General features: G+C 43.9%; 1 protein-coding gene across 1 annotated transcript; it reads right to left on the bottom strand.

Moving 5' to 3' along the window:
• npc1l1 (NPC1-like 1) lies at positions 1-25,328 on the bottom strand. Its single transcript, XM_063195385.1, has 20 exons — positions 25,012-25,328; positions 21,447-22,815; positions 20,499-20,763; positions 19,917-20,017; positions 19,351-19,523; positions 18,974-19,102; positions 18,028-18,144; positions 17,710-17,775; positions 17,164-17,278; positions 16,590-16,855; positions 15,782-15,871; positions 13,394-13,584; positions 10,674-10,813; positions 9,793-9,925; positions 8,416-8,471; positions 7,598-7,748; positions 5,895-6,126; positions 4,316-4,429; positions 3,047-3,209; positions 1-2,442 (listed from the first exon to the last, which is right to left on the bottom strand). The coding sequence occupies exons 1-20, from the start codon at positions 25,069-25,071 to the stop codon at positions 2,210-2,212; spliced, it is 4,164 nt and encodes a 1,387-aa protein (XP_063051455.1). The 5' UTR covers positions 25,072-25,328; the 3' UTR covers positions 1-2,209.
• Positions 25,329-27,493: the final 2,165 nt, after the last annotated feature.

Raw genomic sequence — 27,493 nt, 5'->3', positions numbered from 1 at the left:
TCAACAAAAACACATTTATTTCATTGATTACTTATATAAACATAAACACAAGTCAAATAGCTATACAAAATAATATTACACATGTTCCTTAATAGCTAAGGCTTCTTCCTTAGCTACGAATCCATGTCACCCAATGGGTGCATTTATTGCATACTGTACATTTGGAGTGTGACAGATTGACACCAATACTTCACCTCTTTTTTGATCACCCTATGGCAGGGATGTCAAACTCGAATTCACAGGGGACCAAAATTTTAATCTTGGATGAAGTTGTGGGCTGAATTCAATATTTATATTTTCAAAATGGGCTTAAAAAATGCAGGTACTCACTTAATACTTAAAGGCAGATTTCACAAACACTCATATATAGTATCAGTGGGAGATGTGACATTGGTCTCAGCAAATGGACACACCAAATGTCAAGTCATGTTAATGATATGTGTGGGCACACATTCGAAACGATCTCATGGGCCAAATAAAATGACCCCGCGGGCCAGATGTAATATTCCCTAGTTTGAAAATTATGTTGTCTCTCAGTTGATCAGGTAATGAAAAGCCAAGGCACTCAACTTCTTGCAAAGCACTTGTGCCCATTAAAATAAATGCATCTTCACTAAACAAAAAGATGAATGTCTTGGTAGTTCACTAATTCTGAAATAGATTAAACTTGTCACCAAAGACTGTCATCTCTACAAAGCACCAGTTCCAGGTAGCACTCCAATTTGACATCATTCCATTATTTTAAGGTTGAAACAAAAAAAGGTTGGAATGGCTTTAAATGCTATGCTGCAAGGGCCAGAGAGGGCAGTGTCTAGGGAAAATCTACATAACTAGTTCAGAGTGCAACTCCAGCCTCTCACAATTTTCGTGAGACGTCAGACACCTTCTATTCCATGCATTTGAAGCAGGAATAGTAGCATCCGGTAGAATAGATAAACTTACGTACTATACACCCCACTGTTTTCTATGTAAACCGGTGCACATTTCTCCTATCCTAATTATCATCGGCTTTCAAATCTCTTCGAGACTTGGTCTGACCAAGAGCATAACAATTAACATTTCCCATATGGCATGGTTGACCTGCCTCCCTTGGTTTTCTAATGGTTGTATGCTTCCTGACAAATTGGGAGGAGTTCAGAAACAATATTTGTATTGCTCTTGGCCTGACTAGAAGCAACTCTGAAATGTTGCGCCACTAGGAGGGCACGTCCTGGCTACATTTTTCCTGCTTCGCTTCATAACGGGATTTATCTAACGCCATGGTGAAAAATCATGAAACCATGTTACATTCACACACGTACAAAACACTTCAATTAAATAAATATACATTTTCTATTCATTGACGACAAGGGTCGACGATGCATCCATGATGAAGTCAACCTTGTAATACCACCTATTGTATATCTTTTGTCTTATTTGACCAATGAGGGTTTTTTTTAGCTTAAATTTTGCTCATTCCAGTGCATCATTCATAAATTAGTCTCCCCGTGGCTGCCCAGTAGCAGCACACTGTCGGACAAGAGGCAAGATAAAAGGCCAAACGTCAACTCTGCAGAAGCATAAAACCCTGTGCAAGGCAAGCTGTCTGTCCTGTCTGATCACTTGGTACGTACAGTAAATACTCTTGTACTGTGATGGCAGTCATTAAAGAAACTGGCTGTCATCTTTCTTGCACACTCGCACTCTCCCTCTCTCTCGCTTTCTCTCTCCCCATACACACATGCACACACACACGTACACACACTTTAGGGGTCCGTTAGTCTCTTGTTAGTTTGTTAGTCTTTCCAGATGACTCCATGTTTGTGAATCATTCTGTCAAGGTAGGTAGGTAGGTACTGTAATCTTCTATGTAGGTGTGTGCACTTCTGATAAGCTTTGAAGGTCGTGCCTATCTTGCCATTACCACAGCAGAGAAGCTAGTTAGTTATAAACAGTTCAAGACCTTCAGCCCCAAAAGCTCCATGTGCAGTGCCCAGCCAACGTAGTCCAAACACTGCTATTGCACAGGGTGTGTCATAGCCTCTGTCGTTTCACTCCCATAAATAAAGTCCAAAACCAACCACCTCTCTGTTGCTGTCTCACTCCTTTCCCATATTTTCCTCAACAGTTCCAGTCAAAAAAAAACAAAACAAAAAACATGGAGGTATATGTGACTGGTAACATGCTGGGAAGAGTTGAGGAAGAGTTTGACGAAACATTTGTCCATTTTTTACATATTGGTGACAGTGGTCTCCTGTGTGGTTCCTGGCTCTGGTTCTTGCTCTGTCGTTGGCTTGGTGTCTTGCTGCCTGGGTGCAGGCGTCTCCGTGTGGTTGCTCTGTGGTTTGTCCAGGTCTTCCTTGTAGGCCATGTTCTCGTAGGCCTTGCTGTTGGTGTAGGCCTCCAGCTCCATGGCTTTCTTCTTCTGGAGCTCTAGAAGCACGGCCTTGTTCACCCCGGGCCCTGCATAACAGCAAAATCACATTTGTTTGGTACAATTAGCTTAACAAAATATCACGCAAGAAGATACAATAGGTTTTATGACATATGCTCATAATATGCGTGCGAGTGTGTGTATGTGTTTACATGCATAATCAAGGGCACACACCTTCATACAATGTACACATCTATACACATGTCTATGTAGGTACATTGTAGTATAACCAAAGATTCTTTTAGTGATAAATAAATTCTGACATGTAATTTACATTTTTAGAATATGAAGAGGACATGTGACTCGCAGAATATAAAATTATTAAATCCATTGCACCGCCCAGGATTAAGGGATTGGTCTGTATCCGTGGAAAAGTCAGATTTCCCCGTAGTCGCCCATTATAAAAGTCTCCTGTCAAGTCTCCTAAAGGGGAGTGGCCCGCGTCACGAGTGAAACAGGAACGAATGTTGAACTGGCCATCTCTTCATAATAAACCATCTCTGGTAAAACTGCTTGCCCTTACCGAAGAAGCTGAGCTAGCTAGCTAACAACTAAACTTTCGAGAAACGCACCTCTGTACATATGTGTACTGTACGTAGGTACATCGTAGTATACATAACTACTGGCCCTTACCGAAGAAGCTGAGGAGCACAGGCAGGAAGACCAGGCCGTGCACCAGGCCCAGCAGAGTGATGACCAGGTTCAGCCGGAAGAAGAAGATCTGGATCAGCTGCGCCTTGGCAAACGCCAGCACCACGATGCCTGGCAGGTTAGTCATGGCTACACCAGCAAACACCTGCGGAGCAGAGAGAGAGAGAGAGAGAGAGAGAGAGAGAGAATTTGTGACATTTACAAAAATGTTGATACCCACACATTTGACATACTGTCACATACATTTACCAAGATACTGAATAGAAATAATGAACGATGAGTTCAAAGAGAGTTCATCATAACATGAATTGACTGAGTTTGTAATACACTTTAATGACTTAGTTACTTAACACATTCAACATTGTTTTATTTGGATGTGTGAGTGTGCCTGTTAAAAGCTCCTCAAACCCTGCTGAAACTCAATGTTCTAAATGTAGTAGTCGTAATGGCACGCCCACTGTCAAAATCCAAGAGAGCATTTGATTGTTGTGCTCCAAACAAGAGCATGCATCACCAGGGCTGGTGTGGGGGAGAAATAGGGCCCGGGCACTTTTGGCTTAAAGGGGCCCCTCATAATTAGCGTTGCAGAGCCGACTCAGCGGTGGGCCCCGCACCCTCGTGGACCCCTATTTTCAGAAATGTGAAATTTATACGTATATATATATATATACATATATACATTTCTGACAAAAGGGGCCCACAAGATGGCAGGGCCCACCTTGAAATGCCCGGTATGCCAGATGACCAGTCCAGTTCCGTGCATCACCCTTTTCTGAGTTGCTATACATAGCCCTCTCTATGGCTTAATGTACTATTTTAGATCGTAGCCTACCACCTTCCCTCACAGTCTGCCCCTGGCCCCTCAGACACTGCTCTCTCTTTGAATTTGCCCACTAATGTGCATTCGTATTGTGTTAGCCTAATATTTGCTGCTTGGTGTGTGTGTGTGTGTGTGTGTGTGTGTGTGTGTGTGTGTGTGTGTGTGTGTGTGTGTGTGTGTGTGTGTGTGTGTGTGTGTGTGTGTGTGTGTGTGTGTGTGTGTGTGTGTGTACTAGTGTGTTAGAGTGTGTGTGTACTAGTGTGTTAGAGTGTGTGTGTGTGTGTGTGTGTGTGTGTGTGTGTGTGTGTGTGTGTGTGTGTGTGTGTGTGTGTGTGTGTGTGTGTGTGTGTGTGTGTTAGAGTGTGTGCGCGTGTGTGTGTGTATACTAGTGTGTGTGTGTGTGTGAGTCATCCCCTGTGTGTGGTACTCACCGCGCTGCCCATGTTGGCGGTGGCCTCCTTAGCCCTCTCCACGCGCGTGGGCAGGATGCTGAGAGCAAAGGAGCGCGTCAGGTGAGACACAAACTCCACCGAGATGCCCACGCACTATCATACAGAGAGAGAGAGAGAGAGAAGGGGGGGGGGGGGGGGAAAGAGAGAAAGAAAGATGAGAGAGATATGAGTGATCAGTCAATACAAAATGTCTGAAAAAAAGCACAAAATACCCTATGACATTCAACTGAAGTGCCTGTGGGAGTGAGAGAGAGAGAGAGAGAGAGAGAGAGAGAGAGAGAGAGAGAGAGAGAGAGAGAGAGAGAGAGAGAGAGAGAGAGAGAGAGAGAGAGAGAGAGAGAGAGAGAGATGTGTTTTTAACGTTGGTGGACAAGGACAAGGACGGGCCCTGTGTCACTATTCCCCCGCCCGCTTGACTAACCGCTAACTCCCCACCATAATCTGTCTTCGAGCTGTACAGCTAAAATTACAATAATTATGAAACTGTCAGGCTAAGTCAGAGGAGCTTTTCACAAAAGCTTTTGCTCCCACATTTCTGACTGTGCTCACATTATCATCGTCATCGTGTCATAGTCACCGTGCTATAAAAGCCCACACATATTTTATAGGCTACTTTTATGATTGACAGGTGTGTGTGTTGGAGAATGCAGGCAATTACTCCCCATACATTCCAATACAGTACATACATACAGTATGTCTTCTGATTTGTTTACGTTCATGTAAGGAATCTTATACTCCAGAACGATAACCAAGTGCAAGAGAAAAGGCAGAAAGTACACGTGAAATTACTGTAATGAAACTCATGTGAAACCAATGGAATTCACAAATACACACCTAACCCTGTGTGTGTGTGTGTGTGTGTGTGTGTGTGTGTGTGTGTGTGTGTGTGTGTGTGTGTGTGTGTGTGTGTGTGTGTGTGTGTGTGTGTGTGTGTGTGTGTGTGTGTGTGTGTGTGTGTGTGTGTGTGTGTGTGTGTGTGTGTGTGTGTGTATACTGTATATATAGTGTACTGGGTGTGATTTGTCAGAAAACCAGAAAGGGGGATGTGTTTCAGATTTCAAGCAATATCAATGGAATTACATTAAACTGTGATTAGGCTATAATCATATAGAAGAAGTGGCGATATCAAAACCAGAAGAGGGGACAATCCCCCACACCTACCCCCTACAAATCGCACCCTGATAGTACAGTATGACATTGGTTGCCTAGTCTCACCGTGACCAGGGGTCCGTATCTCGAAAGTGTCTTTGCGACCGACGGTAGCAACGTCCTATGTAAGAGCGACTCAACCCTCTCTCGACAGCGACGCTCACCACTAAATCCAAGGGAATGGTAAGACGGTCTTAAGACGGTTAGCAACGACAAGAATCGAGAAACGGACCCCAGGTTGTTGAGCGAGACTGATGTGAAACGAATGGAATTCACACATGCATACCTACCCCTCTGTGTGTGTGTGTGTGTGTGTGTGTGTGTGTGTGTGTGTGTGTGTGTGTGTGTGTGTGTGTGTGTGTGTACTATACAGTAGGCTATATATGAAATAACTTGCTGCTAGTCTCACCGTGACCAGGTTGATGAGCGAGACGGCGTTGTAGTCGATGCTCCAGAGGGTCATGACCCCCACGGTGTCCACGGTGATCATGACGATGGTGAGCAGGTTGAGGGCTCCTGAGCGCAGGTCCATGCCCAGCAGGATGCAGCAGACCACGAAGGTGGGCAGCAGGCACAGCGAGATGTTGAACAGGCCCTCGTTCACGATGGTCACGTACTGCTCGTAGAACACGTAGGTCACGCTGATGGAAATGAATGGGGAGAGAGGGAGACATATACATATGCATTATATTAGAGGAGAATAGAGTTAATAGCTCATTGGCATTCAAAGATAATGCAGAGTTCACTCCTTGCTGATGCTCTCTGCGGCGAACAATTGCCCACCAAGTACTGTAAACCATTCAAAAGATGATATACCTGAGCGAGCCTGATGACGCACTGAGGCGAAACGCGTTGTTCGCTCTAATAAAACGAGCATAAAGTCAAGAAAGTGTGCGGTAGACTTCTTTCTTTTGAAGTATTGAACATTCCTGCATCTACCAGCACCTTGGAGCTGTGCATGGAACTTTGAACTGATGATAAAATACTTGTATGACTGTGGCCTGCAGAGGACAAATAGCAACGGAGAAATGCATTGTACATGTAACAATGGCATGCTTTATGGGGGCACAGCAGCACACACTCAATGCATGCCATTGCTTTGTATCGGAATGGAGATTATACCCGATGTAGGCCTACTGTTCGACCTGGCATGTGGAATGATGCCAGCATTGTGTTGCGCATTCCTTTTTATTTGATCTACAATGCCATCATGTATTAAGATTGGGAGTACACAGCAGGACTGGCCTGGGACCAAAAACAGCAGGGCATTTGTGTTGTCCTATACCAGCCCCTCACACAGCCCCCTGCTTTTCCAAGAGATCATGATTAGCTCAGACCACTGTCTACATTAGAGATAGACCAATCTAAATAAGGGCCAAACAAAACAACCAATCAACCAAATAACCAAACAAAGAAACAAAGAAACAAACAAACAAACAACACCATTGGCCCCCTGGGGACTGTCAGCAAGCTCACCAGGAAAATGCCCTGTATGCCATATTTCCAGTCCAGCCCCACACACCACATGTTTACATGTAGTCAGTATTTACTTAAGCTACTTGGGTGGTGATCAAACTATGTGCTATGAGATGATGGAATTCCCAGGTGGTGAAAATGTGCCGTGGCTCCTGTTTTCCAAAATCTTTACTCTGTTTCATTACCTCAATCCAGCTGAGGCCAAGTAAATGGAAGGAAGTGTAGTGAAGGATATGATCTGACTGTAAGGGATATTGAAATTAAATAATAATAATAATAATTAATTAAAAAGGAAATGAAAGGAGAAAATAAGAGAGGACTGTAGTCTATCTAAAACACCAGGGAAAACGAACTTATCTAAAATACAGGGTGTCCCAATAAAATGTATGCAGACTTAAAATCTATGTAAAGGAGGTTTATTTTTTTATCATGTCAGTTTAAAAGTGTAATTCTCAAACTGATGTGAAGTTTCCATTATCCTGTAACAGTCCCTGAAAATGAAGGCAGCCTTTGGAAGTAAATGTATAAACATTCAGACAGAATTGTGTACGATTTGTGTTGTCTACCGTTCCTCGTGCAGAATTAGAAACAACAAAGATAAAACCAGGAAACAGCGTCTATAGCCGAAACACTCACGTGTAGGGGAAGACCTCAAAGTTGGGGTCAGTGCCCTCTATCCTCCTCATGCCCTCTGTGATGTCAGCAGCCAGCTCTCGCACCCGACGTAGGGCAGCCGTGAACTCCTGGGAGTTTTTCAACGGTGTGTGGTACGCCATGAATCGAGTTGCTGCCGAGAGAGAGAGAGAGAGAGAGAGAGAGAGAGAGAGAGAGAGAGAGAGAGAGATCCACAGAGAAAAGTTGGGTGAAATTCAGGAAGGAAAGCTGCAGTTTTTCAAGAAGCATGGGCTATTTAATAGAGACTTTCTAACTGAATAAATAATAATGACAATAATAAATTAAAATAATAATAATAAAAAAATAATATATACATACAATATACAAGGAATATATATATTTATTGACAGTTAAGTATAAGGGAGAGACTTGAAATTATTGCCAGAGAGCAATAGGATTTGTACAGCACAACTATCATACACAACTGTCATTCAATGTGCTAAAGAGAAAAGAAATGTATTATACAATGTACAATTGAGGTTTGGGTAATGGCCACGGGTTAGAATCGAAACCCAAGTCCACTGATTAATGATATGGCTCCTTAGCCCACAGAGCCACAGTGTCCCAGAAGGAGGCTGTCTCATGCTATATTTCAATGATTTCATACAATCTACACTTATTCTATTTTACAGGAATTAAACAGTACATGCCCATTCTACACACACTGTACTATATGCGTGGTGGTGAATAGCCCTCTGCTTGCTTGGAATATCTACCAACTGCTAGTTCTTGTGAGGTATTTTATTGACGTTGCATAGACATGTCACCCAGCTGCTTACCTATAATCTCTCCCGAATCATCCATGACCACTGCTTTGTCGTACGCCCCCAAGCCACTGGAAATGTAGAGGGTTTTATAGTCAGACATCATTCAAGTGCTGTCTTCACATTCAATGCAACATTATGTTTTACATACAAACGTTTGTACAAAGTAAAACCGTGATCATGAAGCTCAGTCAGATTTTTGTGAAATTTAGGAACTTCTAGCGCTCTTCAACCTCAAATTGTGTAAGACACAGGCACACAAACACACACTCACACAGACAGACAGACAGACAGACTCTCTCTCTCTCTCTCTCTCTCTCTCTCTCTCTCTCTCTCTCTCTCTCTCTCTCTCTCTCTCTCTCTCTCTCTCTCTCTCTCTCGCTCTCTCGCACACACACACACACACACACACACACACACACACACACACACACACACTCTCTCTCTCACACACACACACACACACACACACACACACACACACACACACACACACACACTTATGACCATTGCATCTGGAACTGCAGAAATGTCAACATTTGAACTTCATTGACGTTTACAGTATACTGCTTTTGAAAAATATATACTTTTGAGTTTCTACACCTTTATTATTCAGACAGGAGAGTGTGAGATAAATAAATGACTGGGCAGAGAGAGATGGGGAAGGATCTGGACTAAAGCATGACACAGGAGTGGATTTTCACTCCCGTCCCATCCCGGTCCCAAAAAAAAAATCCTATCCCGTCCCATGCCGGACTGGAGTAAAAGAAACAAATCCCATCCCATCCACTCCTGAAAAGAATGTCTCCCAATCCTGCCCACTCCCACTCAAAGTCAATCAACCCCACTCCCGTTTCGTCAAAAAAAATGAGACTTTCTTTGCTTCTTTTTTAAAGAAAAAATAAGCGGCATTGCCGTTCCCATTCATTTTCATTCCCGCTCCTGCCTGCTCCCATTCATCTTTATTCCCGCTCCTGCCCGCTCCCGTTCATCTTTAAAATTTTGACTCCCATGGGACCCACGGGAATTCCTGAAAAATGTCATCCTCTAATTGGGACCTGACCTGGAATCAAACCTGGGTCCTCACTGTTGCCAGATGGAAAATGTTGAATTATCGTACCAAAACCTCAAAATGTTTTTTGGGGGCTTCTTTAGGAGGAAATTATTGTACAATACCCATATCGTTGTTTCAAGGCATATAAATGAACTGAATGATAACTCTGAAATGATCGTACGTCATGTATCTTTTGATCGTACGGTGGAAAAAATGGACGAAATTATGGTACAAAATGCGCTAATTATCGTACATCTGGCAACACCGGTACAGTGTATAATGGGCATGATGGTACAGCGCCTTAGCCCACTAAGCCACGTCGCCCCCCACAGACTTACCCTTTGGGGCACTGCAGGTCGGGCCGGTTGCTGAGGAAGTTGGGTAGGAAGCGGTCATACTGTTGCACAGTGGGCCGGAGCACGCCATCCAACGGCGGAAAGAGGATACACTTGCGCCTGCAGATGTTCTCAGCTGTGATCAAAAAAATAAAATTTATTTTTTTTAAAGAAATATATACTGTATATATAATGGGTCTTTGAAGTACAATGATCCTTTTTACTGTAGTTTTCAAAGTAGATATGTATATTGCATTGCGTAACAACTATTATGTGCAAGGGACCACTTCAGTCAATTTGCTGTTGTATTGCTCACGCTACCCTTGACTTGTCCGTACCCCGTGATGCCACATTTTTTGGCTCAGCCCTTTCCGAAATATGAGCTATTATAATGGGGGCAGCGTTTGTTTATTTATTTATTTTTTTAATTAACATAGGCCTACTCCAAATATTTTCCCAAAAGGTATCACTGTTTGCTAGCTCTCTGCTGATGTTGTATAACCTTTTGGATGTTTTTGGGAATAAATAAAAATGTTTTTTTTTTTTATATGTAAACAAAGCGCTGCCTCCATTACAATGACCAGGATCTCGGAAAAGGCTGAAGAAGAAGAAAAAAACCTCAGGTACTGACAAGTCCAGGGTAGTGTGAGCAATGAGCATTGCAACTGCATGTTGAAATTGACTGAAGTTATCCTTTAAGAAAAATGTGCATGCAGTATGTGATGTAGGCTCGTTCCATGTGAAGTCAGACAACAAAATTGCATTTGCAGAAATCTGTCTGCAGGAGTAGCAGACTAAGGAATTGTGAATCGGGCTTAAGGAATTGTGAATCATGTGTCACCATGTATTCATGCCTAATTATATGACTCAATGCATGTACGTACTCTCTGAGGCTGGGCAGAATGAGCCGATGGGGGGGTCTTTTGGGGCAGTACTGGTGTACAGCCTACAGCATTTGGAGCCAGGGTTGAGCCAATCAATGAAGTCATCCACCCAAGAGGACGCTGGGATTGCTAGATAGGATCTAAAATAAAGGAGGTAACATGCATGTTAATACCTTACAAGCTACATACTGTAAAAAAAAGGTGTTGATTTGTTTTTCCACCCCCATATTACTGGGTCTCTTTTCCTGCGAATGTACCCTAGGAGGTGGACTTCATGAGAAACTAACAACACCCACAACAAAAATGCCATGGTTCCTTTGCATGAAGAAATTTGTCTCAACTACATTTCTGGTTGTTTGAGATGTAGGCCTAATTATAAGTCCATTGAACTTGCCAAAAACATATGCTTTCACAAAGCACAATTCACCTTGATTCATGTATATACGTAACCGGGCAAATACACAGGCCGCGACAAGAGCGAGGCGAGCGACGGAAGTAATTGACTTTGTATTGAGTCGCGCGACAAAAGCGATTCTGGAGACTAGAGGCGATTTGCACGCCGAGAGCGACAGTTTGTAGTTGAACTCCTGGCTATGTTATGCTAATGAGCTATGACGCGGTTCAGCAACAGGTCGCGACAGCCAATGACTGTATAGAGGTCAGTGACCACAGCCAATGGGAATGTTTGAATGCTTGCGTTCTGCTTGTAACGGACATACTCTAGTCGCTTCAATCGCTCGTATTGCTTGCTGCTGCACAGAAGTGATTCTCTGTCGCTTCAATTTCGTCGCCGCCTGTGTATTTGCCCGGTAACTGTGGGATCCTAATTTACAAATGTTTCATGTTTCAACATTTGCACAGACTGTTTTTATCTGTTTTTTTCACATTTAACAGAGTTTTAGGTTAACTGGTTAACCTACTTTAAAACCTGATAGTTATGATAACATATCGTTTAAGCTATCACTTGTTGAGCAGTCTGTGACATTGTTATAACTAAATGTGATCCATTGGAAACACTCAGAGGTGTCAAAAGTAAAAGTAAAAGTATGTTTGTAGTGTAATTACAACACTAGCACATGGAATTACATAGCTGTTACACTCCATTGTACCTAATGAGATAGATAGACTGTGTTGTTACTGAAAAACACTGAAAACCTAACAATGACCCACCACAAACTTGATCCAACCAGTGCAGAGTTAGCTGATCGTATAAGACAAGTACACAGGTCTACTGGTTACTCAGATACGTTACTTGTGTTGGAAGGAAACTGCATTTCTTTCATTTTACTTTTACGCGTAGGCTATACTCCTTCACTCCTTCTTTTGACACCTCTGGAAACACTGAATATTTCCTCTGCATTCCAAACAGTGTTCTGACAGGCCAGTCGGCTGCCATCATTCCAGTCAGGCACTCACACGCTTATGTAACCAGGCTGGCAAGCCAAACAAGCTGACGACACGGAAATTCTGCAGAATTTCATACTCTGCCGTCATCACTATTACTATCTCTCTCTCTCTCTCTCTCTCTCTCTCTCTCTCTCTCTCCCTCTCTCTCTCCCTCTCTCTCTCTCTCTCTCTCTCTCCCTCCCTCTCTCTCTCTTTCTCCCTCTCCCTCCCTCTCTCTTTCTCCCACCTCTCTCTCTCTCTCTCTCTCTCTCTCCCTCTCCCTCTCTCTATCTATCCCTCCCTTCCTCCCTCCCTCCCTCCCTCCCACCCCCTATCTCTCTCTCTCTCTCTTCTCCCTCTCTCCCTCCCTCTCTCTCTCTCCCTCCCTCTCTCTCCCTCTCTCTCTCTCTCTCTCTTTAGACCGTCCACCTACTGTACAGTGCATTATATTTCATAGGCCTTCAGCTATTATCTCTGTTCTGGGCACGTGCGAGACTCTGCACAGGCCTGATATTGGAGGCCTCTGCTTTCAAGGCCAGCGAGTGGCAAGATAGTACCCAGGTGGACCCTTATCTGAACTAATCTGCTGTCCATGAGGCCCCAAAGTGGGTCGGATCCGGGCCAGATGGAGTTCTACCTCAGAGCCAAGAGGGAGGGCAGGATAGTGATTGTTAGTGTGTGTGTGTGCGTGTGCGTGTGCGTGTGCGTGCGTGTGTGTGCGTGCGTGTGCGTGTGTGTGTGTGCGTATGTGTGTGAGCGGTGGTTGGGCGAAATAAATTACTGATAACTGAAGAAGGCAGATAAACTGAAGGACAGCAGGTGAAGGACACTATCACCTCACCGTTGAGTCGAGTAACAATACAGTTTGAAGAAAAAACAAACCAAAGTGCCGTATAAGCAGACACTATGAGTACTTATTGAGGAAATGCAGAGATGTACAATACAGTGATGCATCTTGAGGGATTTTAACTACAGTGCTGTTGGAGGTGAGAGGCCAGACACCAGTATCCTTACTGCTTACAGTAGTGCACCTCTCTATCTACTTTTAAAACAACGCTGAAAACCTGATACTCTAAGCATGGTATAGGCGATTTGCCTATACCAGAGAACAAAAAAATTGGCGCAACGCACTAAGCCCCCCACATTTGGACTTGCATTGCCCACGGGGACCCCAGTTCGAGTATGGCCAGGGTAATTTCCCGACCCTGCCCCATCTCTCTCACCCAGTCATTTCCTGTCTACTCTCACACCGTCCTATGATAATAAAGTCCAAAAAGCCCCCCCAAAATACTTTAAAGAGAAGTGGCATTAGTGGCATTAGTGACAACACTTACTGGTCTGGGTACTCAGTGGCGTACTGGATCTTCTGGGTTAGGGAGAACGGGTCACAACCCACGCTAGAGCACACAGCGTTGGTGCCTTTCACACTGGTGAAGTTGAAACCTTTTGTCGTCACGAAGTACGTGGGCACGCCCACCTCCAGATACAGGTTGAGGAACTTGAAGAAGTCCAGCATGTAAGAGTCCTACACAATGACATAGGATTCGTTAATAGTCTAATACATTGCAATAAAAAATGAATGAATGAACGAATGAACGAATGAATGAATTTATGAATGGATGAATGCAGGGCCGGTTTTTAGCATAGGCCGGCTAGGCGGTCGCCTAGAGCGCCATGTGAAGAAGGGGCGCCGAAATGGCGCTCTCCTATGCATAATTTTGCGATATGAAGTTTTTTTATGAAGTCGCAATCAACAAAGAGTGGCGAAAGCGCTCCTCACGGCAAAGCGCCCCTCAGCCAATAGTAATATCTCTTCCAACTGTCTCTGGGAAGTCTGTGAACCAATAAACAGACAGTTCTGAGAAAGGGGGCGGGACGAGTGACAGCTTGCGCTCTATTTTGAATTTGGAGACTCACTCGAGAGACAGAGGGGGCAAGCGCAAACAGTAGTGCTGCTCTGCTGGATGGAGATTATTATGTTCTCATTAAACCACTCATTGCATGATGCAGGAGTTTCAGAGGGTGTTTTGGAACTTATGTGATTTAATCAGCAACCGTTTGTGATTATGGAAAGCCTAAAAGTTATGAGGTTACTATTTGGAATTAGAGAGAAAAAGAGCTTTGTTTTTGATCAGAGAAATCGCTAGTTAGCATGCTAACATTAGCCAAGTATGCCAAGCAATGAAATCCAGTAAAGTAGCTGTTAGTAGCCTACTCACTACTCACTAACACCCACCTGATATCAAAATACTTGCTTAGGTTGACAAGCAATGTAAAGTAAGACTGGTGCAATGTTTAAAACAATTTTAGCTGCCATATCTCCTTCCATCCACATGAATTACCTGCTTGTTGTAAGCTTAAAAAAAACATTAATTTCCAGACCAGAATGACATAGCCTACATTAATCATGTAACAGAACCATGCACAGCAGACAAGTGAGGCTATTTACTATATTTTGTATATTATGAAATTCAATAGCGTGACAGCTCTTCTCCCTTTCTCTCACCCTGTCCCTCTAAACACATAGATAGCCCCCTTCTCATTCTCCTACTCACAAATGCACCACTATTTCCAGTCCAGAAATGAAATTGGTTTGGAAGACAGCACAAATGTGTAGCTTATTAAAATTGTTATGCTGCCATGCTTTGTGATGCTGTAGGCTAGATCAATGCAGACCTCCTTGGTAGGCTTATTGTCTACACATGCATTTTACATGCAAATGTACTGTATCACTCTCCTGGCATTTCAATTTCACGTTACAATTCAAACACATTGATAACCTCCCTCTCATCTGGGGTTGGGGGCCCCACCACCATCACATCCAACACACCACACAGTGAAGCTACTTTCACACGACTCAATCTGATGTGTTGGTCGCCTGTCAAAAACAACCACAAATCCATTTGATGAAAAACGGTTATTGTTCTTGATGCTATTTAGTTAAGCTTACTAAGGATATTAGTCTTGTGTTCTGTGAGGTATAAGAAAGTTTTTTTTTTCTTTCAAAGGTAAGGGGGGGTGGGGGTGGGGGGCGCCAGAACTCAAACTCGCCTAGGGCACCAAATAAGCCAGAACCGGCCCTGGATGAATGAATGAATGAATGAATGAATGAATGAATGAATGAATAATGAATGAATGAATGAATATCCTGCAACATCTAGCACATATTGTTTTAATGTTATCTGCCCTTTTTATTCAGAAATGCATAAATGTAAATGTGTGACTGTGTCAACCTTGTTTGTAGGCAATTTACAGTAGTTACAAAGTTATTTTTATTGTGAAAGTGTGATATGTAATGTGACTTTATCTGATTTGTCCAAAACCCTGAGGAAGTACACAGATAGCAACATTGCAAAAAACGGGATGTCAATATTTCAGATTAAACTTTTTAGGTGGCCAGTTACAACGACCTAAGAGTCAAATTACTGTAATACACTTTTTGAGTAGGACCAAATGGTATCTAAACAGAGTTCATTTCAACTCTTTGAGAGTATTGTAGCCCCTTAATGAGCGCCCTTCTACCAGTTACTACACCATTACTACCACAGTACTACACCACTATGACAGTATTCCGTGCCTTTGGTAATACATTACAATTTGGTCATTGCCATTCTGGTAACAGCTCATTTATGACAGGGGCCGTGTCTTGCTGTTAACATTATTTTTTTTTTCTGACTTTTAGACAGACAGACAGACAGAAAGACATGCAAAGCCTCACTCACTGTTGGCATGGAAAGCTCTTGGTCCAGTCCCACTTTCACATGGAACATCAGGAATATGGAGCCGCAGAACATGAACAGGAAGAGAACCATCTGAGGACAGGGAGAGAGAGAGGACGTCAGGTGAGGAGGCTACAGGAGGGCATCGAGCAAAAGTCAACAGAAACAGGGTTCGCTCACTAAGCTGTTTTTAGATCGAAATGACCTTGACTTTGCAATAACAAAGCAATAACATCACCCCCTACTATATACCATTTACCTCTCACCTCATGCATTTGCCCAGGCCTGATCTGCTCTGCTGTCTTTTAAACACTGTATGCTACACACGATACACATGTGCGCACGTTCAACATGCATACACAAACACACTACATAACGTGCAAGGATCTTAATGGGCTGTGTGTGACCCATCGACATCAGACGGTTCTCTGCAAAGCTGCTGCCTTGACTGTTCCTCCATATCTGTTGTAACTCTGGCTCTGACGACCAGACACTGGAACTTTAATGTTAACAGTGCAACCTTTACTACAGCTGAACATCGAAAGTATACATTTAACCCTTAGCCTTCCTTTCAACACTGATCTTGCTAGTTCTTTCGATATATTGTGCAGTCCTAATTGAGTGTGTACAGTATAGTATGTACCACCACTACCCTGGTGACGGGGTGGAGCAGGGAGGGGAGAGATACTCTACTCTACTTGTGTGTACAGTATAGTATGTACCACCACTACCCTGGTGACGGGGTGGAGCATTGTGGGGGCGCAATAAAAGATACTCTACTCTACTTGAGAGTCAGCTTTACAGTACGTACCACCACTATCCTGGTGACAGGGTGGAGCAGGGCGGGGGCGTAGTACTTCCTCATAAGGGGCAGCAAGAGACCCTCGTTGGGCTCGGCGTTGCGCGGCTGAGACACCTTGACGCAGCAGGCCACCTCGCAGCGGTTGCTCTCCTGCCGGCGCGCGTCCAGGGCCAGCAGCGCCACGAAGGCCGTCATCTGCAGCATGAAGTCCATCAGCACGGCCAACGCGGCGTACAGCGCGAAGGAGCGCACCGCCGGCATGGTGCTCAGAGCACCTGGAAGCACAACGAGAGAGAGAGAGAGAGAGAGAGAGAGAGAGGGAGAGAGAGAGAGGGAGAACACAAGAGACCACACATTATTGGATTTAGTTGCAATGACACCCTGTAGAACTACAAATAAAATGGCTGCCTTGGGTGTTGGTTAAATGTACAGTATGTGGACATGTCTAAATGTGGATAGTTTTTCATCCGTTACGTAAATAAACATGACATGTGGATAAAAATAAAAACTCAATTGTGACGGGCCATTTTTGAGTTTAAAAATATCCATATACATGTTCCACAGTGTGACAGTGCGAACTTACCCAGGAAGAAGCAGACAGACTCTGAGAGACTGCACAAGAGCATGCTGGGAGCCACGTTGCCCAGAACCCGACCGATCTGCTCCTCCGATGACTCGCCCGCTCGCCGCCTGTCTCTCTGGATACGCCCAACACAAGAGGACAAAACACATGTTGCGTAAGAGACATATCTATGCCAACAGAGGCTATAAGGACATGGGACACTTCCCAATGATCAGTACACGAGGTAAGGAACGGTATGAAACCAAGAAACATGAATCAGTATACACGTAAGTAATCATTACATCACATATTAGATTATGTTACATTTGACAGACTCTTTTATCCAAAGAAAGCGACTTACAATCGAGGACATAGTCATAGCATGCAGACACTTGCAGACAAAGTGCATAGGAAATATACCAAACAATTGGTTCAAAAGCCACGTGGGGTTCGTTTTTTTAAGTATATTAGCACAGGTACAGCGGATACACACGCACACACACATGCCCAACGCCCAACATGCCTTAGAGTCCAGCTCAAGCAATCAAAATACTGCGGACCCCATACCTGAATCTCCAAGACAAATATGAAGATGTTATCAGCGCCAACAGCCAGCACCAGGAAAGGCACCACCTGGATAGATAGATAGATAGATAGATAGATAGATAGATAGATAGATAGATAGATAGATAGATAGATAGATAGATAGATAGATAGATTATATTACATATATATTATATTACATGTGTAAATACATTATATTACATATATATTATATTATATTATATAATATTACATGTATGAATAGTGAAAGCATCATAGTGATATACAGTAGTATACTGTAAAAGTGTGGAGTACTGTAAGTCTGGTGTAGCGGTAGCCTACCTGTAGGATGACGAGTGAGGAGGGGATGCCGACCCAGGCATAGAAGCCCATGGAGGCCAGCACAGAGCAGCCCACCACCAGGATACCACCCAGACCCACCAGCAGCTTGGAGTCCACCTGGGATACACACACAGACAGACAGGCAGGCAGGCAGACAGACAGGCAGGGAGGCAGACAGACAGGCAGGGAGGCAGACAGACAGACAGGCAGACAGACAGGCAGGGAGGCAGACAGACAGGCAGGGAGGCAGACAGACAGACAGGCAGACAGACAGACAAACACGAAGGTAGACAGACAGGAAAACAGACAGTCAGGAAGACAGACAGACAGACAGACAGATAGACAGACAGACAGACAGACAGACAGGAAAACAGATAGACAGGCATGGACAAATTTAGCAAATTTATAAATTCCTGGTCTTTTTTGAGTGTTTCGTTTTCAGTTCTGTTCCTCTGCTTTCGTTATTATTGGCTTTATTTATATTTATTGTTGCCATAATCTGCTAATTTCCCTGCCATTTCCTTCAGTTGACTTCCTCCATCCTCTCGTGGCTTGCCAGTTAACATGACTCATGAGAGACACAAAAAGACTGAATGAGACTGAACTGTGTCTTGATATTAGCACAAACCAAAAATCCCCCTTGGACACACCCACACACCCACACCCACACCCACACACACACACACACACACACAAAATAGCAGTCTCTTAGCCAGCAGTTCTTGCATGCTAACTCACCAGTATACGTATGAATGAGGAGTACTCGCCCAGCGCGCGCGCGCACACACGCACACGCACACACGCACATGCACACACACACACACACACACACACACACACACACACACACACACACACACACACACACACACACACACACACACACACACACACACACACACAGAGACACACAGACGCACAGACACACATTTCTGACTTAACTCACCAGTATGCGTTTGAAGGAGGAGTATTCTCCCAAGGCCAGGGCGATGTAGAGGAAGATGACGGCGTAGCTGATCATGAAGATGGGGATGTCCTCGGCTGTGGTCCTGTTGATCTCATCCTCCAGGGACCTCTGGCACATCACAACACATCACACAACGCTATATTAGACTACATTGTATTAAAAATGTAAATAAGTATAAGATGGGGACAACACAGGACACACCGCCAAGAGACAGCTGACAGCTTTGGTCGGGCCTGGGACAAAGTCAACTGAAGGGCTCTCCACCACTTATACATACAATTTAATGGGGACACAATTCTGGGAGACATTTAGAACTATGCTGCTGAATCAAGAGAGTATTTTTATTTTTTTCTTACTTCAGCCATGTAAGCAAAGGTGAAGTTGTTCTTGGGATCCTTCTGGTAAGCCTGTAAGATATCGATGTAGTGCTGCTCCCACTGGAGCGAGACCTTGAACTTGGGGTCGTCCCGAGGGTAGTTGTTCAGTGAGAAGGTCATGATCAGGGCCTCAGCGTTGGTATAATCCAGACCTGAAGAGTAGAGTATGATACATTACATTGCACTTAGCTGATGCTTTTATGCAAATCGACTTACAAGGTATTGGTAAGGTTACATTCCCTAGAACAGCGGTGGGAAACCTCTGTCTCGAGGGCCATTTACGGCCCTTCATCCGTTTTATCCCACAACACATTTCAGTGTTGAAATGTATGAAATACGACATATTTTGCAAAGGAATCTTAAACATAACATTTTCAATACAATTAAGTTATACTCAGGGGACCTAAAGAAAGCGGGGAGTGTTTTAAAGGTGGCTGCCTTCAATATAGGCCTAAAGTGCAGGGAGACTGTAAGTAGACTACTTCTGCACTTATTTACTCTGGGTGAACTCCTTATTTAAACATGTTCCTGTGTCTGCTCCTCACCTTCATATCCTCCCACCGCCAGGAAGGGAAAGACTGGACCTCCATAGTCAGCCATGCAGCTCATGCCCAATGCCGTGATGTCTTTAAAGGACAGCGGAGAGCTGCGTACATTGGAGAACAGTCAGGTTAGAGTCACTCAACAAACTTGAGGTTATTCTTCAGCATGCACCTTCCTATTTGAATTGGGGTTTTTTGTATGATTGACATCATAAATATTGAACCAAACTAATCTGCAACCAATTTAAAATGAAAGGATCAGTTTGAAATGTACAGCATTGTTGGGTCAGTCAACACGCTTGGGGTTGTAAATTGGCATTTCAAATGTTTTCTTTGTATGGTTGATGTGCTATACTGAACCAAATTAAACTCCAACTGATTTAGAATTAAAGGATCAATTTGAATTCCACACAGTATTGTATTGCATTGTACTGTATTGTATTGTACTGCAAAGTCTTTCTCACTTCACACAGTATTGTATTGTATTGTATTGTATTGTACTGTACTGTACTGTACTGTACTGTACTGTGCTGTACTGTATTGTATTGTATTGTACTGTATTGTACAGTGTACAGTCTTCCTCACTTGACACAGTAGATGAAGTGGTCCCTCCAGTCCACCTCCCGCGTCTCCCCCAGCTGGGTCATGTTGGCTTTTTTATCCAGGTTCTCCGCGCTGTTCTGGAAGTACTGGGGCAGGCTGTTGACGGCGCAGTCAGTGAGGCTGGGATTACCGGGGTTCAGGGGGGCGAAGCAGACGTCCTTCAGGCTGGCGTTACGCTTGAGGTCTTCGGAGTAAAACTCAATGTCCTGGATCTTCTTCTGCAGGTCCATCAGCTGCAATATGAGATCTGTGTGGAGTGGAGAAGCGGATCAGGAACACTCACGGTAAGCTTGAACATTTTCATGCAAAAGTTCATAGATCCATGCCCAGCTTCTAGGTGCTGGTAAAGGCAAGAATATGCAAAACTTCAAATGGAAAAAAGTTTACCGCACAGAGCTCTGAATAAAAGAGCATAAAGTCAAACGAGTGTGCGGTAAACATTTTCCCTTTTGGAGTCTTGAACATTTTCATATTCATCATCGGGTGGTTTGTGCAAGTTAGCATTACTATTACAGTAAAATGTGTCTTTGTATTCATTTAATGCCAACATTTGAACACTCAGACACAACAAAAACTCTGGAATCCCAGCTCAGTTTCAGCAGGAGGAGCTGTAATCATGACCACACGTGCTATTATCTTATCAAAACAGCTGTAAATCGGCCATATTTATTGGACCAATATCAGCTGTAGATCGGCAAGACAAGAGCTTCATTACTGTAAGAAGACAGGTGGGCTGTTGTTTAAGACAATATAATGTTATCCATAACCATGAATACTGTCATCTGTGACATTGGACACAAAACACATGTCAGAATACTCATTACTTTTCAAAAACATAAATGTATTTTTTCCATATCGGGCACCTTTTTGTCCTAAGTGCAGTGTAACGTGTTTACTGTGCTATTGTCAGTTGTAACTACCATAGCTCACCTTTCGAGAGTATTCCACTGAAGTTCTGCTTGCCGAAGACAAGGGAGTCATAGATGTGTCCGGGGCGCCCAGGTGCCGTCAGGATCACCTGGTTGGTGCGGAAGAAGGGATCAAAGTGCGAGTCGTGGAAGTCCTTCTCCTGGCGGGCCCGGCTGGAGGGCGACGACCACAGCTGGACGGGGTCGGTGGTCAGCTCGAGGCGGTGCAGCCCCGCGGCGAACACCACCACCAGAACCAGGCAGGCCAGCAGCACCTTAAAGGGGTTCTTGGCCATCATGATGCCCCAAGCCCGGAAGAAGGAGCCCAGGAACTCCTGAGTGGCCAGGCTGTTCCGGTCGGTGCACGACACCTCGCTGGGGTGGATGATGGGGTGCGCCGCCGGCACCTCGTTGCCGTTCTTGTCTTTATTCTTACGACCCTTCTCGGAGTCCTTCCCACCCTTGCCGTTCCCATTCCGAGGACGCCTCGCATACCTGAACACGCTCAAGGCCAAGAAGGACGCGGAGAGGACGCTGAAGACGATGAGGCAGATAGCCAACACCCCGTCCATCTGTCCGAGCTTGAAGGGTCCGGGGGCTGGCGTTGGGGGAGTGATGGCGGGACAGGACTCCTTGCAGTCCTGGCACGAGCAGGCCTTGCCGCCAGTGGGCGTCACCTCATTGCATTTCAGCGCCGGGCCGTCGTACATCAGCATGCCCTCTGGCGCCGATTGGCCCTCGGGCAAGATGCGTATGGAGACGTCGAGAGGCGCCAGGCCGTTGCTCGAGTCGCCCTGGAAGTCGTACCAGCGCTGCGCGGTGCACAGCTTGTGGCCGTAGCGCCCGCACATGGTGGCGATGGCGTAGCCGCCCGTGGCCGGGATGCGCACGTTCTGGCACGAGCCGAAAGAGGTGTCCGCGAAACGCTTGGATATGTACGACTCGTAGCCCACCACGGCCTCGCGCGTCACGTTCTGCAGCAAGTTTGTGCCGGGAACTTCCATCTCGACCGTCAGGTTCATGGTGCGCGTGACGTTGACGAGCTGGCTCTGGTTGGAATGGCAAGTGGTGATGCAGTGCAGATGGGCAAAGTTGTCCGCGCAGGACGGGCAACGGTTCAGCACGGCCTTGGACAGCTGCAGACTGGCCTTCAAGGCCTTCAGCTGGGGTTTGGTGCAGCAGATCCTGGTGTTAGCCATGCTTCCCATATCCAGCATGGGACACGTTGACTGAATGTCTGCATAGTGAGCGTAGTCCTCAGGTACCATGGCGGGGGTGAAGTTCAGGCAGGGCACTTGAGATATTATCAGAGGGTCCTCTATGCTCGGGTTGATGCCACACTCCCCAAAGAAAGCACAATAGCCCGGCTCATGCTGGGCCTTGGAGGAACCCTGGAAATGCAACGAAATACAAGACACGAAGAGATGAAGCCAAGTGACCAGTGGTCAGTTAGGGCAGTTAGACATGTCTACTTCACTTGGTTGGTCACTATTTTACTTCTTTAGGCCAATATCACATTTTAAGGCAGTCCTGTGTCGTTCTCACAGGAATACATTTCTGATCATCTTTCTGAATTCTGAAGTGTGGAGCTCTGGAAATGCAACGAAATACAAATGAAGAAGATAGGTGGCCATTAGTCAGAGCATAAACATTTTGATAAAAATATCTACTTCACTTGGTTGGTCACTATTTTTTATATTATTTATTTCATTTCTTTATATCACATTTTAGGGCAATTGTACGTGTGTTTTTCTTACATTAATAAAAGTGAGTCAGATCTTACGGAATTCTTATGTGTGTCTCTTAAACTTCCTTTATCTTTCATAATTAAGTATGTCAGAAAATGTATTTTCCCTGCACTATTTCATAGTGTTTTCACAATTTTACTGTGAATTTGACACTGTCTATCATATTGTTGATCAAGTGTTACTGTAACTGTAACACTGCATAAAATGTACCACTTCAAAAGCAACTATAGTTGAAATTGTTTCTGGGAGCTTAGAATCAAATACGTAGTGAAGGTAGGCCTAATTCTTTTTTTCATACAGGTAGTACCACAGTAACAATCTCACCAGTATTCAATTTCAGAGAGATCAAAAACCAAAACCTATGTTTATCTTTTTTACAGCTACATATACCTTTATCACTTCTTTTATCACTAAGCTTTGCACTTTGTCATACAGGCTTCGGTGAAGCATACTACTTTGTTGGCCGTATGTCCAGGCAAGGTTGATAAGTTGTCCCGGCAAGAGCTGTTAAATGGATGATAAAAGCTGTGTCGACTATCAACGTTTACTTACTTGGCTCGCTTCTGTCTCCAATATTTCTAATGACATAACATAACAGGTGTTAAGCACACTTAAAACCTCAACTAACTGAACAAGTGAATACTCAAAAATGTCACAAAGCTAATTTTGGTGGTAAATTTTCTTTAAGTATGGTTGCATTGAAGCCTGTCATGGAAGCAGAAGGGTTGAAAATAAGAGCAAAACACAGGTGTTGCTGATGAAATCAGCAAACTTCCTGTGTTGACTTGCCAGAATCCTAACATTACTAAGTCATTATTTAGAAACACCTGTGTTTGTGGTATACAGTATTGCATGCACTTCTATTGCTACTTGGCTACTCTTGGTACATGGGTAATTCTTTTTAGGTTGATATTTCCCGACTTGTAAAGTTCCTACGATAAAAACAACAAGCATCGATCAACTTGCCCTTTGCAATAAGAAAACAACTAAAAAAAATAAAGAGGGGGAGACTGTGGCACTCCGGTTGCAATATATATTTTTAAAACATTTTCTTCAAGGCAAATGGACGTCAATTTGCCTTGAATAAAAAGTAAAGAAATACTACCCCTCTAACTGTTAGACCACCTGTGTGGAAAAGTTTGGATCCTTGCAGTGCTTGCAGTGCTTGCGTTTTTCCTTTTTTCCTAAGAAAACAACTCACTATTAAAAGTGATACAGCATTTTCCTCATCACTATTATCACTGCCTGCATGTCTGATCTGGTTTCAGACCACTATAAAGCCCACTACAACAATTTCCATAATTGATGCTGTGGATTCGGTAGGCCTATATGAGGGGAAAACGCTGTTTCTTCTGAAATACAGTTTCCTCATGAAGGCGGTTTAGGAGATACAGTACGAAACAGAATACAGGAAGATCTGACCCAACTCTCTGATCTTAAAGAAAAAGTATTGATAGCTTATTGTCAGTGCCAAAATGCTTCCCATTAAAAGCCCACCTTAACTCCTACAATGCAAACAACATGGACACACACAATCGACCGATTTTGTGACTGAGAAAACAGCCCAGTGTAAAATCCACATCTAAAAACACACACTGTGTTTACAGTTTCTCTGGTAACACAGCATGCAATATGTGCATTGTTTGCTAAGCGGCCCCTTTTATCAATAACTGGCCCACAGATGTCACACCACAGAATTGTAAGAGTAGCCTACAGGCAATGCCAAAGCCAAACCAAATCACTCTTTATAAAAGCAGACCTGTAACAGAGACCCAATTACATGAAATCGACCAAAACATTCTGCCACACAAAAAATCAACAATCAAAGTGCACACTTACCAGTAGAACTGCAAATGTAAACAAAGACAGAGTGAGAGTCCAGCTCTTCATAAAAGCCATCTTGTTATGCTGCTCCTTTTTTTCCTAAATAATATATATAAAAAATGAAATAAAATAATACAAAGCAAAGGCCCGGCAAGCTGGAGACAGCTAGACACAGGCAGAGCGTTTCGGGTCGGGACAAGAAGGAGGGGAGATGGAAGGGAGACAGGAGGAGATCAGGACAGGACAGGAGCGAGATGCGATGTCCCCTCGTGTCTCCTTCTCAGCCAAATGAGTGAAGACAGGGTGTGGAGAAGGAAGTTGAGAAGATGGCAGGTGAGTCCCTACTGTACTCCTGCACCCACCCTGTGAGGCGTCACTGGGGTTGGGAAGCTATCAGATTGAGGATGAGAGATCAATTCATATCTGGCCTGATGCACACTCTACCAATGAGAAGAGGCGGCCGCCGACTGTTAGGAGTCAAACATTAACCTGCTTGGCTGAAACATGATGGAATGTTGGGATGGGATGAAAGATTATCGTCAGGGAAACCAGGAAGACAAAAAAGAAAAGGCAATCCCAGTTTCCAGTTTCACGAAATGATCATAATAATAATATTAAAAAAACATTATGCTGTATCTAATGGCAGTGTTTATTTGAAGAGCTCCTTGCCCGTTTTATTTTTACCTTCTCTCTATATTGTTCTTCATATTTATTCACTTTATTTACAAACAACATCTCATACCTGGGAGGACAGTAAAACAATATTAATACAGTCGAAATGAATTGCTCTGTGCTGTGCATTTATGTATGACCCAGGTTGTAATCTGAGTGCATTCTTGGTCTCCTATACTGTATGAACTTTTAAACTGTGGGGCTTATATCAATATGTACTAAGTAGTTAGATCAGGTAGGCTATGTTTCACCTGGCCATAAAGACCTACTGTGTGTTCACAAGAATTCTCCTCTATTTATGAGCACATTTCACTGATATCAAAACCACAACTTTCTTTCATTTGCTCAGTAGTGTGCGTGTGCGTGTGCGCGCGCGCGCGCGTGTGTGTGTGTGTGTGTGTGTGTGTGTGTGTGTGTGTGTGTGTGTGTGTGTGTGTGTGTGTGCGCACGTGTGCTTGCGTGCGTGCGTGTGTGAGGACAATGATGATGGTCCTCCAAGTCATCTTGTTTCTCATAACAACACTAACAGTTACAAAAAGTGCATTAGTGACAAGTTGGGCCTTGGTCTTGGCACAGTGTCACATTCTTTCATTTTATTATAATAGGATATGGGAAGTCCTCACAAGACTAGGACATGTGTGTAAAAATTATGTACGGTGTGTGTGTGTGTGTGTGTCTTGTCTGTGTCTGTGTCTGTGTGTGTGTGTGTGTGTGTGTGTGTGTGTGTGTGTGTGTGTGTGTGTGTGTGTGTGTGTGTGTGTGTGTGTGTGTGTGTGTTTCATATGTTTCCTTTTTTCTGATTAAGTTTCACGCTAAGATCTAATCACAAGACTTCTGTCATTTATGTGTTTCCCTTTGTCCTCGTGCGGGTGTTTGTCATACATTGGACCATGCACAGTCAACCAAAATGACTTGATTGCCTGCTGCTTTCCACAATGATCAACAATAAAATATGCTTTATGGTTGCTGTTGCTGTCTATCTCGAGATTGATGTTTACTTCCTACCAGAGAAAAGTTGAAATTCACAGAGCATTCTTATAGCCATCACATAATAATATGAAATATTTGTTTTTGTCATTTTTGTAAAATTGTCCCATTTTGCGCTTCCTTGCTTTGGTGTGGTCAATCCATTGAGACAAAATGTTGTGGAGGCAATCAACACACCCTGAATGTAGAACTCACACCAAATTATAACATGCGACTAGCTGCAAGAAACCACAACAGATGTCTCTCATGCTGTTTTGAGGGCGAACAGAATGGTGCCGGTGCCCGCTCCCGCACCAGTTACGTTCATTACATAGGCCCTATACATTACATCACATGACATTACATTACATACAATTAGCTGGCACTTTTATTCAAAGCGACTTGCAGTTATTTTTTGTGTACAGGGTATTTGTTAGAGTCCATGGAGCACCCTCAGCCATGGAGTAAGGTAAGGAGTGGAAAGGTGGGATTCGAACCTGCAAACCAACGCTCAGAACTAGTGTTTACCTGTGAACCAACCAGGTTGACACCTGCCTCCGAACTTTTCCATATGAGATGATTTGTTACTTGGAGGAACCTAATAACGTCCACGTTGTCATCACGGTTCGCACAGAAAAACAGAAAAGTATTTTTCGGTTCACATCGAGAACCAACTCGGCATGGTTCTCTGTCAGCCTGTTTGTCATTTTCAGTTTTTTACAGAATGCGCAATGCTACTGAAGCTAGGCCTACCCAATGCTTCAGAAAACAGAATAGGTTTGTCCCAAACAATAGGCCTACAAATGGTCTTTAAAAGGGCTAGCTTAATATCTTTTCAAATGGCAAGAGGAACTTTCAG

This window comes from Engraulis encrasicolus, chromosome 3 (genome assembly GCF_034702125.1).
Source record: "Engraulis encrasicolus isolate BLACKSEA-1 chromosome 3, IST_EnEncr_1.0, whole genome shotgun sequence".
Lineage (NCBI taxonomy): Eukaryota > Metazoa > Chordata > Actinopteri > Clupeiformes > Engraulidae > Engraulis > Engraulis encrasicolus.
Note: the sequence above shows the minus strand (reverse complement) of the source record. Positions and strands in the feature narration are given on the sequence as shown.